This window comes from Salvia hispanica, chromosome 5 (genome assembly GCF_029641045.1).
Source record: "Salvia hispanica isolate PSC_SH4W2 chromosome 5, Shi_PSC_v1, whole genome shotgun sequence".
Taxonomy (NCBI): Eukaryota; Viridiplantae; Streptophyta; class Magnoliopsida; order Lamiales; family Lamiaceae; genus Salvia; species Salvia hispanica.
In genome coordinates, this window is record NC_142696.1 from 46,737,585 (window position 1) to 46,751,086 (window position 13,502).

A 13,502-nucleotide genomic window follows, 5' to 3' on the forward strand; every position below is an offset into this window, starting at 1 on the left:
GTCAATTTTTAAATCAGGTTAAAACCGATTAAAAATTGATGAAATGTTAGTATAGGATCAATTGTGATCCAAATTGAAATGTTCTGGATGCAAAAATTCAAAAGATAAAATAAAAGACTAAAATCATAAAATGAACGTATGTTCAAGATCAATTTTGACCTTTATTCCTAAAAAAACCAAACTCTTGAACTACAGAAGAAAACGGTGTTATCCCCCTCTTGATGGGCCTAGTATAATTCAACATTCCAACAGCCCAAATATAAATAAAAATTTTAGAAAGCCCATACAAACGGCGGAATGGGCCGTGATCATAACGAATCACGCCGCCGGCAACTGCCGTAGATTAGTGCCGCTAGCCCCGCCGGAATCATAATCTCTAGGTAGTTTTTTAACTTTTTTTTATAACTTCATGTTGAAAGCAAATTGAAATACTGGATTTTCTGAAATTGGGAGTTATGGATGCATAATTTAAAGCATAAATTGCATAGGATTCATCTACGCCATATATTCTCCGTCCACTTCTTTTTCTCTAATTCTCTCTACTCATTCACTTTTTTTCCAGCAAATTGGGGGGAAATGAGGCTTCTCAAGGTAGCCACCTGCAACCTGAATCAATGGGCAATGGATTTCGATTGCAATATGAAGAACATTAAGGAATCCATTTCTAGGGCCAAACAAGCCGGAGCCGTCATCCGCCTTGGCCCCGAGCTTGAAATCACCGGCTATGGCTGCGAAGACCATTTCCTCGAACTCGACACCGTCAACCATGCGTAAGCGCCTCCTCTATTCTATGCTTTTGCTGTTTACTGCGAAAATTCAATTTCAAGTGATTCAATGCAAACTAGTGTAATGCAATTTTTTAGAGTTTAAATCTGATTTGCTAAGCTGTTATGGAAGAGTTCATAGTAGATTATGCTAATGTAAATATGTAAATATGCAATTAGCTAACTTGATTCCTGAAATGCAATCGATTGACTCTTGTAAATCTCAGATAGTTTTGGTGCATTGTGATTTAATTAGCATCAAGTAAAATATTTAGTTTGTAATTGCTTACAACTTCAAGAAACCAGCCCCCTTTAATTGAATTTGTTGTGACCTTGAACAATCATTTTTCAGGTGGGACTGCTTGAAAGAATTATTAGTGGATGACTGGACTGATGGCATACTATGTAGTTTCGGTATGCCTGTTATCAAAGGGTCAGAGCGCTACAATTGTCAAGTGCTATGCATGAATAGGAAAATAGTGATGATACGTCCAAAGATGTGGCTGGCAAATGATGGAAACTACAGGGAGCTCAGGTGGTTTACGGCATGGAAACGAAAAGGGTCTCTTGAAGACTTTCTGCTTCCAAGTGATATATCTGAGGCTCTATTGCAGACAACAGTGCCTTTTGGCTATGGATATATTCAGTTCCTAGATGTGTAAGTCATCATGTCGTCCTGCCTCATTTTTTTTGTCTCTCTCTTTTGACGTTGATCTCTTACCATTATTTTTAATCCTTTTAAACTAACGTTTTACTGGCTCATTACCTCATGAAATACGCTCAAGAATATAGGTCTAAAGTCAATTCTTTGAATATTAGTAAACTGAAGATGCACTATCTCTTTTAAGTAGGATTTTGTTAATGAAGGTTAGGTGTAAAACTAATATTTTAGATAAGGCATACTTTGTTATGAGGCGCATAAGCGCATTGCCTCTGAAGAGTCATGGAATACATCAATTCTAGTCACACCAACCAGTTTCTGCAAGTATAATGAGTTTCATCTTTGGGATAACTGGAACTCCTGTTTTGATGAATTGATGTATTATGTAGCTATACAATCTGAATCAGGTTTATATTCATGCATATAAGCTATAGTTGAACACTTGAGCTTGATATCTGCAAAACTGTTTACAAATTCTACAGCTTAATTTTATTTTTTTTTTGTTGCTCAGAGCCATTGCTGCTGAAGTTTGTGAAGAACTTTTTAGTCCAATGCCCCCTCACGCTGAGCTCGCTCTGAATGGCGTTGAAGTATTTCTGAATGCTAGTGGAAGTCACCATCAATTGCGTAAACTTGATCTTCGCCTCCGTGCTTTCATTGGAGCTACAAATACCCGTGGAGGAGTTTACGTGTACAGTAATCAACAAGGATGTGACGGCAGCCGCCTTTATTATGGTGGGTGACCAAGCATGAGTTGCATTTCCACTGTCATACTATGGGTTGTTGTTACAGCATATCTGATCTTATATTCTTAAAACAATATGGAACAAGTAAGACATCTAGTTACTAGTAGGCTTTCACTATAATGTAAACGCAGCAAATCTTGGTCCTCCATTTTTCAATTTCAAGTTTCAATCTCACCGCTTAAACTTTGATCTTTGAAATAAAGGGAAAGCTTAAAACCTCAAAATTTTCTATAGCCATTCTCTTATTGTCACAAAATTGTGGATATGAAACTTTGTTCCTTCTTATGTCATCCTCCACCTGACTGCTCAGAGTTTGAACGTGGAAAATAGGTGGAAATCTTTGTAATAATTGCATCACTAAGTTTAGTATGTGTTGTGATATTACAGAATTGTTAACTTTTGTGACATGTGGTGTTCTCTGGGAACCTTTTGCTTGATGAAAGAAAGACTCTTGGAAGTTTACTAGCTTTCTCTCAATCCTAATATTACCATGACAATATATTAGGTGAATCATCTAGACTCACAAGAAGTATCACAGTTTGTGATGAACCAGTATATTGAACTACCTGTACCTCATTACTTAATTGAAATGCTCAAATTATGGTCCATTCCCTTTCCTTGAGATGCAAATAATTTATATTTTGAGGAGTCTTTGTTTTTAACTTCTTACATTCAGATGGTTGTTCCTGCATTGTGGTGAACGGTGATGTGGTTGCCCAAGGCTCACAATTCTCCTTGAAGGATGTGGAAATGGTGGTTGCTCAAGTAGATCTAGATGCAGTATGTTCTACTGCAATTATTTGTTAGGGCCTTGGAGGAACTTATTTAGTAGCACTTAATTTTCAATGGAGAACTATATAAAATAAAACAAGATTTTATTTTTCAGAATTTGGACATTTTTAACGGTCCTCAACCCTCATCACATCATCTGTATCATTTGATTTACTGAAACTTCTCATTGCAGGTTGCCAGCCTTAGGGGGTCTATTAGTAGCTTTCAGGAACAAGCCAGTTGCAAACCAAAGGTTTCCTCCATTGAAGTACCTTATAGACTTTGCAAGTCTTTTACGCTCCAAATGTTGCTTTCAAGTCCTCTAGAGGTGAGGCAATAACGGGTTGACAAGAAAACGTTCCAATACTTATGCTATCACATGTGATAAATTCCTGTATGATAGTTCATGGAGGTAATATAGAGCAAACATCCATGTTTCCTGTGATGGATGATTTCAGTTCCTAAGAATCTCTTTGATAACACATTAATTTATGCATCAACCTCAGTCATTGGTTACCTCTTGCATTATAACTCTTACATATCTAATCTAGTTTTACTCATTGCTTTGAAGCTTCTTGCATGCTCTATTTTCTTCAAAAGAAAGTTTGAGTACCTAGATCACTTCGGCCCATTCTCGTCACTTATTATTTTCTTGCACATTAAGAAAACATGGGATCATATCATATATGGGCTCTTTTATTCATTTCTTTATTTATTTGCTATTTGTCTATAAATATAAATGCCTCTGTATGACTAGCCACCATAAAACCATTGCAGTGGCAATACACATCTTACATTTATCTCATGTGTTTGTATCAATGAAAGTAATTTACTTGGCATTCTTTATATGCCACCATTATACTTTCATTTATCAATTATTTACTTTCTACTTGATGTTCTGCTTTTAGAATTCTATGATCAAAGCTTTTTACCCCCTCTTTTAAAATAATAATAACAGTGTGTCCAACTGAAACCTCCAGAACAATAGTAGCTTCATTTGTTAAAGTTTGCTGAGTTACTTCTCATTCTTTCAGATTCAATATCATTCTCCTGAAGAAGAAATAGCTTTTGGGCCAGGCTGTTGGCTGTGGGATTATTTGAGACGAAGTGGTGCATCTGGTTTTTTACTTCCACTCTCGGGTGGAGCAGATAGCTCATCTGTTGCTGCTATAGTTGGTTGCATGTGCCAGCTAGTAGTGAAAGGTAAATTTCTATTATTGAACTCCATCCCCATTAATTTGTCGACCTGTATTCATTGTATGAATGATGCAGTTGTTACCCATCTAATTTGTTAAGCGAATACAGAGGATTATCATTTTAAACTTTTACATACATCTTCAACATGCCCCCTTGAGCATATAAAATATCTGCAGCATGATGCTCTCTTCCAGGTGCCAGCCCTTTGTTTGGGTTCTGATTACAGTGTTAATGATATTTTTTTGATAATGATGGGTTTAGCACTCATCCGCCCTCCTAAATTAATTCTCTGAAAGTAAATGTTTATGTGGTCAAAATGACTTCAGTTTTCATTTATTTCTGTGTTTGAAGTAAGCAGGGATCTAATCATCACTTGCTTGATAAGGGGGGATTGCAATTTGTTTGTTTGTTTTCTGATGATACGAATATTCTGTACATTTTTAACCATCCATTGCTCACTTTTATGAGCCAGCATATAATTTATTTTTTGTACCGTTTTCCTCTTGAATTCAACAGAATGATGATCCTTCTTTCATTTATTTGTCTGATTGGCCTAAAACTTATTTAATTGCCTTAAGCTACATTATTTTTAAAAGATAACATTGCATGTGATTGTATGAGGCCTTTATTCAATCCTCATGTGTAGGAACGGCCTAACATCATGCCTTTTTTTGTATTGGTATTGATTATGAGGCTTGTTACTTCAGCAATATCAGAGGGGGATGAACAGGTCAAAGCTGATGCCATAAGGATTGGCCATTATACTGATGGACAATTTCCAACAGACAGCAAAGAATTTGCCAAACGTATATTCTACACTGTTTTCATGGGGTCTGAAAATAGGTGAGAATATATGTGCAGCTTTATGTACATTTTGAGTGACTTATTAGTCTTTAGCATTTTCTGTATCATATCCCCACAAGGAGAGAGATGATTTCTGCTATTGGTTGGTTCATTTGCAGTACTTCGTCTATTTTCTTTAGTTGCTGTGGGTAGGACCATTTTTCATTCTCTGTTTAAGTTTCCAGTTATTTGCTTATCTTTATTCTTTGGGTGGGATGAATCACTCCTTCTTGAACTATTACATGGTGTAATATTCTTGTGGAAGCTTATGTGCAGCCTCTGCAGTGTGCACAGTTCGAGATAGCTATAAAACTAATGGTATGCAAAAGGCAATCAACATCCCCAGTCTGACCTTAGTCGCAGTTTGAAAAGTTTCTTTTGGGGTGTCTTTGTTGGGTAGTTTGCACCCAACAGTCTTCAGCTATGAATCATGAAGCATTTCTTGTGAAACAAATTTTGTTATTATATCGGAGTAGGATGATACTGAATTAATTGTTGATAAGCTTTTAACCTAAAGTAAAGTTGTGTAGAATTTTGACTTTTCAACACTACATCTACATGTCTACAAGACTACCTTCCTTCTATAGCACTGGCAGAATGTGTCATTTAACTCTTACTTTCTTTTTGAGATATTTTCTTGTACCATTAACTTACTTTCATTTATTGTAGCTCTAATGCCACAAGAACGAGGTCGAAGGTGCTTGCAGAAGAAATTGGGTCATGGCATCTTGATGTCTCAATAGATGGAGTGGTTTCTGCTCTGCTCTCTTTGTTTCAGACACTTACGGGAAAACTACCACGTTACAAGGTAAAATCTGAACACTTATGTTTACAACATTTTTGCTTGTATCATAAATGCATCAAGATGTTCATTAATTTCATCTAGGAGTAAGTATATGGCTCAATATTTATGCTGTAGTATATGCAGGATTCACATAATTGAAGTCGCTTGTTGTTTTACTGTTTTATTACAGGTAGATGGGGGCTCTAATATTGAAAATTTGGGACTCCAAAATATTCAAGCTCGAATCAGAATGGTCTTAGCATTTATGCTAGCTTCACTCTTGCCGTGGGTTCATAACAAGCCTGGTTTTTATTTGGTCTTAGGGAGCTCCAATGTTGATGAAGGATTGCGTGGTTACTTGACAAAGGTACTACATATTTCTAATGTTATTATGGTCCTTGGCAAGGTCATCCTTACTTTTGATGCACACAAACCGGTTGACTTCACTCTTTGCTCTTGTGCATAACTGAATTCAACTTTGCCATTCATTATAGCGTGAGAGTTGGTGGGTGTTCATTTTATGCAGTATGATTGTAGTTCTGCTGATATAAATCCCATTGGAAGCATCAGCAAGCAAGATTTGAGAAGATTTTTAAAATGGGCTGCTGTCCATCTGGGTTTCTCTTCATTGGAAGAAATTGAATCTGCTCCACCCACTGCTGAATTGGAGCCTATACGTTCCAACTACAGCCAGGTAGGTATCTGATCACATAGATGCAAACATGTCAAACTAAGCTAATTTTTTTCCTTCCAATCTTCACCCCCCTTGTTTTAACTTTCTCTACTTCTGTATTCTCTTTTCTAGTCATTCTGTTTTTTTGCATGTAGCAATTGTCCTTCAACACAGAGATAGTTTTCTCTTGATGTGCAAGCGGGACAGTTTTTGTGTTTTAAGTTGTTTGTATGCTACTGTTAAATGCTGATATTGTGCATGACTAATATTATTTTCTGAAAACACAGCTGGACGAAGTGGATATGGGAATGACATATGAAGAACTCTCGGTATATGGCAGGCTGCGAAAGATCTTTCGCTGTGGACCCGTATCCATGTTTAAGGTTTATTTTACTTTTTATTTATGTAATAACCTTTCGACTTTGCTCTCGACAACTGCTCAGCCATCTTCATACGTCCAATTATCTCTCTTGTGCAATTAACAAGGTTGATAGTGAGTATAAGGAAGTATAGTTACCAACAACCGAGAAATGGAATAATTTTCTGCAAACTGCTCATTGTTAATTGTAATTGCTAGGGAAAATCAAACTTAAAACACATGATCCGAAAAATTTATAAGTACATAGTTTGGTGGAAGCTAGGATTTATATGCATGCATAGGGATGCTGTATTATACTATTTTATGTGTATTCCACGTGTGGCTTCAAACTATGTTTCTATCGTTTCTCGTGTTGATTCATTTTCTGGTATCTATTGAAGAATCTGTGCTACAAATGGGGAACAAAGTTAACTCCAGGCGAGGTTGGTGAGAAAGTGAAATATTTCTTCAAGTACTATTCTATCAATAGACACAAGATGACAGTTCTAACTCCATCGTACCACGCAGAGGTACTACTTTTTCGAGCAAGTGAAACTTTTGTACGTTCATTGTTCTCTCCTTTACCATTTTTTTGCTTGACATAAAATGCCTTGTGCAGAGTTACTCACCAGAGGATAATAGGTTTGATCTACGGCAATTCCTATACAATGCAAGATGGCCATATCAATTCCGGAAGATAGATGAACTTGTGACGCAGTTGGATGGTGATAGAGTGGCTATTGCGAATGAAGCGTCGGATGGTGGCATGGGTGTTGTAGCTGCAGGTTCTGGCAATCCAAATGTTGGTTTATAAATTTTGACATAACCTTTTGGAATTTCAGTACTCACCCACCATGATGCATGGTGTAATTTGTGTGTTTTGTCTTTGTATATTGATGTTAATTTTAAGTTGAGGTAGATGTCGCCATTGAAATAAAATCAAATCTTTCCCATGTGTTCATGACCGACTGTTGAACTGATTATTGTTAGAATAAAAAACAGTACTAATTATTGAAGGAATAAACACTTGGGGAATAGGAACGATGGCATGAGTTTAAATTTCAAATTGGTAAAATAAGAGAGATCGAAAGAAAAAATGATCTGGAGTATTGTAAGTGATGATTGAAGTCCACTGGAGTATTGTAAGTGATGATTGAAGTCCACTTCATAAGAGAGAAAAACTTAATGGAAGGAAAAAGGCATGATTAAAAATAAAGTAGAAACTAAAAAATATAATTAATTGTGGATGAAGATCATTGGAAAATACACACTACGTTTGGTTTATTATAAGGTTCATTTTATAAAATAATCCAATTTGATTAAATGTTTAATTTATACTGGTTTATTTATCGATAATTCCATCTTCACCAAACCACCCAATTGGATGATTTTTTTTTCACATCAATGTGACTGTTTAATTACGATATAGTGGAATTTTCAAAATAGTCTTGTAACAATTATTTGAGTTTCTTGTTCGCAATTTTTACATTTTTGCATGATCATTTTTCTTCTAAAAATTCATTTTAGTTACAAGTTACATCCATTCAATCTATCTTACACCCATGTAACAAGACTCCAAAACTAATGCCATTTTCAGCAATAAGAAAAATATCAACAATACAATAAAAAAGGTGGAAAAAAATCAAAACAAAATCTCAATACTAGAAAGGTGGAAAAAGAAGCTCCCAAATTCTAAAACTAATGCAAATATACTACTTGATGGATGAAGGTGGTATAAGAATAAGAGATTGCCAAGGCATGAGAAGAAGCAAAGATGAAGGACCTTTAGTTCCGGAGCCCGATACCAAAATGAAACCGCCCCGTTTTCTGATCATTGAAGGCATACTCGAGCCTCAACGGACCCAAGGGAGAGTCCACACGAATGCCTACACCGTACCCATATCCACTTCCGGGCTTATTTCTTGCCCCAGCAGGATCACCTGATAGCAAGACACACAGTGTGGTGATTGCACAAAATGAGAAATGCAATTACAATAAACAAGAAACCTAGTAAAATATAGCCAAACCTGGAACAGTCGGTCCTGAACCAAGATCAGTTCCATAGTCAGCGAATATGGCCGCTTCTAGAGGCCCTGTCTGCAAAGAGCAACCATAAATTACTGCACAAATACTCATTGGATGGTAAGGAAGGAACTCAATGGAAGCGTTTCTGGTAGGACTAAAATTAATAGACGAAGAAATTCCAAGCAGATTCAGTTGCAGAGCTAATAACATGGTTGATGATGTTGTATTGTACAGCAATTCAGTAGCAAACACTAAGTAGTTTCAAAATCAAAGTTCTAGGCTAGGTCAGAGTGCCTATATGTAAAACATGGATGATGGCCAAAACATACCACTGGCAATGATATTTCTCCACTTCCAACCACATACGAGCGACCTGATCCAACAGCTCCTTCTTCGTAGCCTCTAACGCTGTTAGTTCCACCAATCGGAAATGCTTCATGAGGGGGGAATTTACCCACAACATGGCCACCGGACAAGCTATTAAAAACATAAAAAGTGAGTCACATATGACAGATATCCAAAATCAGCAGCCCCTGGAAAATTTCCATAACGAAGATTAACTAAAACAACCGTCTTACCAAAACAGAAATCTAGCAGGTCCCACAGAAAAACCCTGCCTAGAGCGAGCATTTACTCTGTTAAAAACTAGCCACTCTGGAGACAAAGGGATTCCCTGGTCCATGTTCACGACACACTGCATTTTGCCAACATAGCAAGAGTTACTTTGATTACTAATATTTGCAAGAGGAAAGTCTCACTGCGAATGGGAAGCAACTGACCATAGTAGAACCTGGATCACCAGAGCCAGTATATACAGTCTCGAGTTTAGCAAGTAGCATATTATCATGAGAGTTTCCGCTGCAGCAAAGACCAAAAGTGTGCAGTATGAATGGATTGGACTGCAGTATAACGTGTACACTTTGAGGGCATTTACTTTGAATGACATGATGAATTGATAAAAATAACACAAGTTAATCCACTGTTTTTTAATGGACTTTGATGGATTGATTAATTTTTAGCTTCTTTGACTAATCTTATCCTTCAAATGCTCAATCCAATGTTTTATCACTCTATCCTATCACTCAAATTAAATGCCCGCTTACTTAATTTTGGAAAACCTAGAAACTATTAGCCAACAAAATACATACCTTGCTGTAAGTGGACTGCCAAAGAAGTCCCTTATAATAGGATTTCCCTTTTCATCATGAGCACCCGCACGCTGTGACAATGAATTGGTCAATCTAATGAAATCCCCTTATTATAGTTTTATCATTAACTGTGAGACATCTATAACGACGTGTGTTTGAGAAAGAATTGCAAAACTATTCATTTACTACCTACTCCCATACACAGGGAACCTTAAGGCACAAAATTACTAAACCATAGACATGAAGCAAGATAAAATTAGAATTAATGGAATCTTGAAATAAATTATCAATATGAGCCCAAAAGACAAAACAGGAAAAGGGAACAAGGGAATGGGATGTAAATTGTAATCCACACACAAATTCTCATATGTTACCTGAAAAACAAGTCCAGCTGTTCCATTCCACTTTGGTCTGAATGGCCTACTATACTCAATTCCAGCTGTGACACGCCCAATTGTAAGGCCAGTGTTATTGGGTTGGTTTCCGTGGACTAGTGTTCCTGGGGTTCTTGAATTCTGAAAGTGTTTCAGAATAAATTCATTTGGTACAAAATTACTAATAGGGCATTATAAGTGAAAGTTACCTGTATCATGATTGCTCTTGACGTCCTCTTATCATCTCCTTCAATCCAAGGATCGGTGTAGTTCATCCTAAAAATGGAATCAATTTGCCCCCTCTCTAATGATAGATTAATTTTCTGGTTCCGTCCAAAGAGGTTCTTGTGGTATATTGCTATGCTGCAAACAAACAAATGTAGCAAGTTCCTTTGATGAGTAATCAATGTTGTAATAAGGCTACAGTGTAAAATTATTAGTAAAGAAGCATTTCCAGATCGAATTTCAAATAGCATAATATGTTAGTGGAGCAAACAATCTACTGTGGATCCAATCATCAGAATATCCTTAAAACCCTGTACATGGAAGAGATTTTTTTATAACAAGCTGCTAAGTGCTAATTGATTACCTTCCTATCAGTCCAGCTAGAGGCCCACTTGTTATTCTGCAGAGTAAATCAATGTGGATGATTTAGCAACAAGAGAAAAGAAACCGTAACAGAATTCTGCCAACTGCATACATTGAATATTTGACTTACCCACTTGATATTCCACCACCTCCAGAAATTCCTCCTCCGCTTTTACGCTCAACAACATTCATTGCTAAATCAACCTTGCCAATTTCTGAAGCATTCCATATATTAAACATGGAACCAATTATGCACCTTAACACATAGAAGCTGACTCACTAATCACTAAAACAAAGCCTCGAATGCATTTACCACTAGATGGCTGAGGAATAATACTAACATCATCCATGACACCCATTGCCAGCACTGTATCGACATCTCTTTTCCCCTGAATCATACTGTAGACCTACATGACCCAAAAGTGCAAGATTCCATTCCCGATCAACAATAATAACAAAAAAATAGATAGAAATCTCATCTTTAAGAGTCTCAGTTAATTTTCAACTCCAATTTTTGGAAGGGGTTCTGATATTTGCCACTATTCTAAGAACTAAAGCTTCTTTGAAAATTAATAGATTGGTCAGGGACTCGGACAAACATTAAAAGTTGGTGGGTGTTTCTCTAAGAACAGCTATAGAGCAGTTAGTTTAGCCTCTGGACTATGGTAGAATAAAGCATACCGCAAGAAACTAAACCCTACATACCTGTCCCTTCTTGGTAGTAAGTTGTCTGAGTATTGTTTCTGGCCTTGTTTTTCCAACAGTTGGCTCACCACTAACCAAAAATAATGGAAGTCAAGAGATCATAAAATAACATATATCTTCACTTAATATGCAAAAATACTGAAAAAAACGAGTTACATACGTCTTATCAAGGAAACGTATGGAGATATCATTGACCTCCGCTTCTGAGGCTTGTAACTTTATAATACCTCCAGAAAGAATCTCTACTCCTGAAACCTGATAAGAGTGATACATATCAGGAAGTCGTAGTTCAAACTATACCATAGCAAACAAAGCAAGATTACTGCCCACGGAGAGGCATTACAATCTAGCCTCCGAGATATAAAGAACAAACAACATAACTAACCATGCCAAAAAGACCTCTTTCCATGTACCAATTGTCGATGGAGTTTATCACTTCGTCCAGACGCCTGACATTAACAACTTTTCCTGCATAACTTGACACACCAATGGGAGCAGGTCCAACATCAGAAACATTGAGAAATGGAGGGGCATCCATTTTCGAGTAAAAAGTAAAAGCACGAGAAAAACGCACCATATGCATCACGAAATGCATCCTCTATAAACTTTGCCGGAAGAACATTAGCTCCTTCACACACCAACCCTTGAAACTCTTGGTTTTGTTCTACCTTATAAAAGATATACAAACTACAATATCCATCAACAAGCACACATATATACAATCGAAACGAAAAACAGCAATCCAAAGTGACTAAATACCTGAAAAATCAACCGAATTCCATCGCGGGTGTCGACGGCGACGGGCATACAAGACATGAAATAGCCACTGGCGATAATCCGGTGCACATCTTCCTGCACCTCACGAACCGTGAGGGCCGAATTCGCGCGGGAAGCTTTCAAAGCGTTGAGAGCTTCGGCTTCCAAGTCCTTCCTCTCGAGCTCCTCCCCATCCTTGTTCCTCACCAGCACCTCGCTGATTAGAACCCTCTCTTCCTCAGTGGCGCGAGTGCTGCTCACGTTCTTCGACTGAGTCACGGACCCCGCCTCCTCGCCGCCTTTCGACTGCGCCGGCGCCGGCGCAGAGTCAGACAAGGCTAATGCGGCGAAGCAGAAGAGTGGGGGTTTGTTAAAGGCCGCGTTGACAATGTGATTCTTCTTGACAAAAGGTTGGTTTTTTAGGAATTGGGAGATGAAATTGATCGGCTGGGAATCGGCATTGAAATTAAAATTGAAGTTGAAATTGAAGGGCAACTTGGCAAAATTGCTGCGCGCGGAAGAAAAGAGGGAGTGGCGGCGGGGAGGCGGGGAGAACGGCGGCAGTTTGACGGCGGAGGAGACGAAGCGAACCTCGTCGGTATTGGTCATATTCGGCGGCGAAATCGCAGACCCCTCTTTGGTTTTGGAGGGTTTAGAGGGTTTTACCGATTCTGATTAAGCTACGGAAGGAATTTCTACATGTAATCCGTCATTTTCACTCTCAACTGGAGTAGGATTTTGAGCTATCACTACGTTATAGAAGCCCAATGAGGAGTATAAAAGTCTATTCATGTAGACCTGCCCAAGGTTTACTGAACTAGCGGTTAAAACCGAAACCGTAACCGCCGATTATGGTTTCGGACCGAAACCATGAGAATTTATCCGAACTGAAACCGTCGATTTTTGAACCGTGGTTCGGTTCAGGTTCAAAAAATTTCAAACCGAAACCATGCCGGAACAGCCGGTTCCGGACGGTTCCAAAGCGGAACTGCGAAAAAGCATCGGAAAACCGTGAAACCAAGCCGGAACCGCAAAAAACTGGTGGTTCGAAACCGTGAATAACCATAAAAAACCATCGGAAAACCGCCGGTTCCGAACCAAAACCGAAA

The 13,502-nt window shown here is 37.9% G+C and overlaps 2 protein-coding genes across 3 annotated transcripts; one reads left to right on the forward strand and one right to left on the reverse strand.

The window, feature by feature from the left end:
• The first annotated feature begins 251 nt into the window (after positions 1–251).
• LOC125191409 (glutamine-dependent NAD(+) synthetase-like) lies at positions 252–7,750 on the forward strand. Of its 2 annotated transcripts, XM_048088962.2 has the most exons (14): positions 252–380; positions 563–770; positions 1,117–1,422; positions 1,937–2,160; positions 2,848–2,951; positions 3,136–3,270; positions 3,977–4,145; positions 4,847–4,982; positions 5,652–5,790; positions 5,957–6,133; positions 6,293–6,460; positions 6,727–6,822; positions 7,199–7,327; positions 7,417–7,750. In XM_048088962.2, the coding sequence occupies exons 2-14, from the start codon at positions 577–579 to the stop codon at positions 7,609–7,611; spliced, it is 2,172 nt and encodes a 723-aa protein (XP_047944919.2). In that variant the 5' UTR covers positions 252–380; positions 563–576; the 3' UTR covers positions 7,612–7,750. The 2 variants fall into 2 exon arrangements, with proteins under 2 accessions (XP_047944919.2, XP_047944918.2); XM_048088961.2 differs by lacking the exon at positions 252–380 and having other exon boundaries at positions 394–770.
• Positions 7,751–8,362: 612 nt separating this feature from the next.
• On the reverse strand, positions 8,363–13,129 carry OEP80 (outer envelope protein of 80 kDa). The gene is made up of 16 exons (XM_048088950.2): positions 12,397–13,129; positions 12,212–12,305; positions 12,023–12,105; positions 11,798–11,892; positions 11,638–11,707; positions 11,246–11,339; positions 11,063–11,147; positions 10,934–10,969; positions 10,554–10,707; positions 10,345–10,485; positions 9,971–10,041; positions 9,602–9,680; positions 9,401–9,516; positions 9,152–9,299; positions 8,825–8,894; positions 8,363–8,737 (listed from the first exon to the last, which is right to left on the reverse strand). The coding sequence occupies exons 1-16, from the start codon at positions 13,000–13,002 to the stop codon at positions 8,583–8,585; spliced, it is 2,097 nt and encodes a 698-aa protein (XP_047944907.1). The 5' UTR covers positions 13,003–13,129; the 3' UTR covers positions 8,363–8,582.
• Positions 13,130–13,502: the final 373 nt, after the last annotated feature.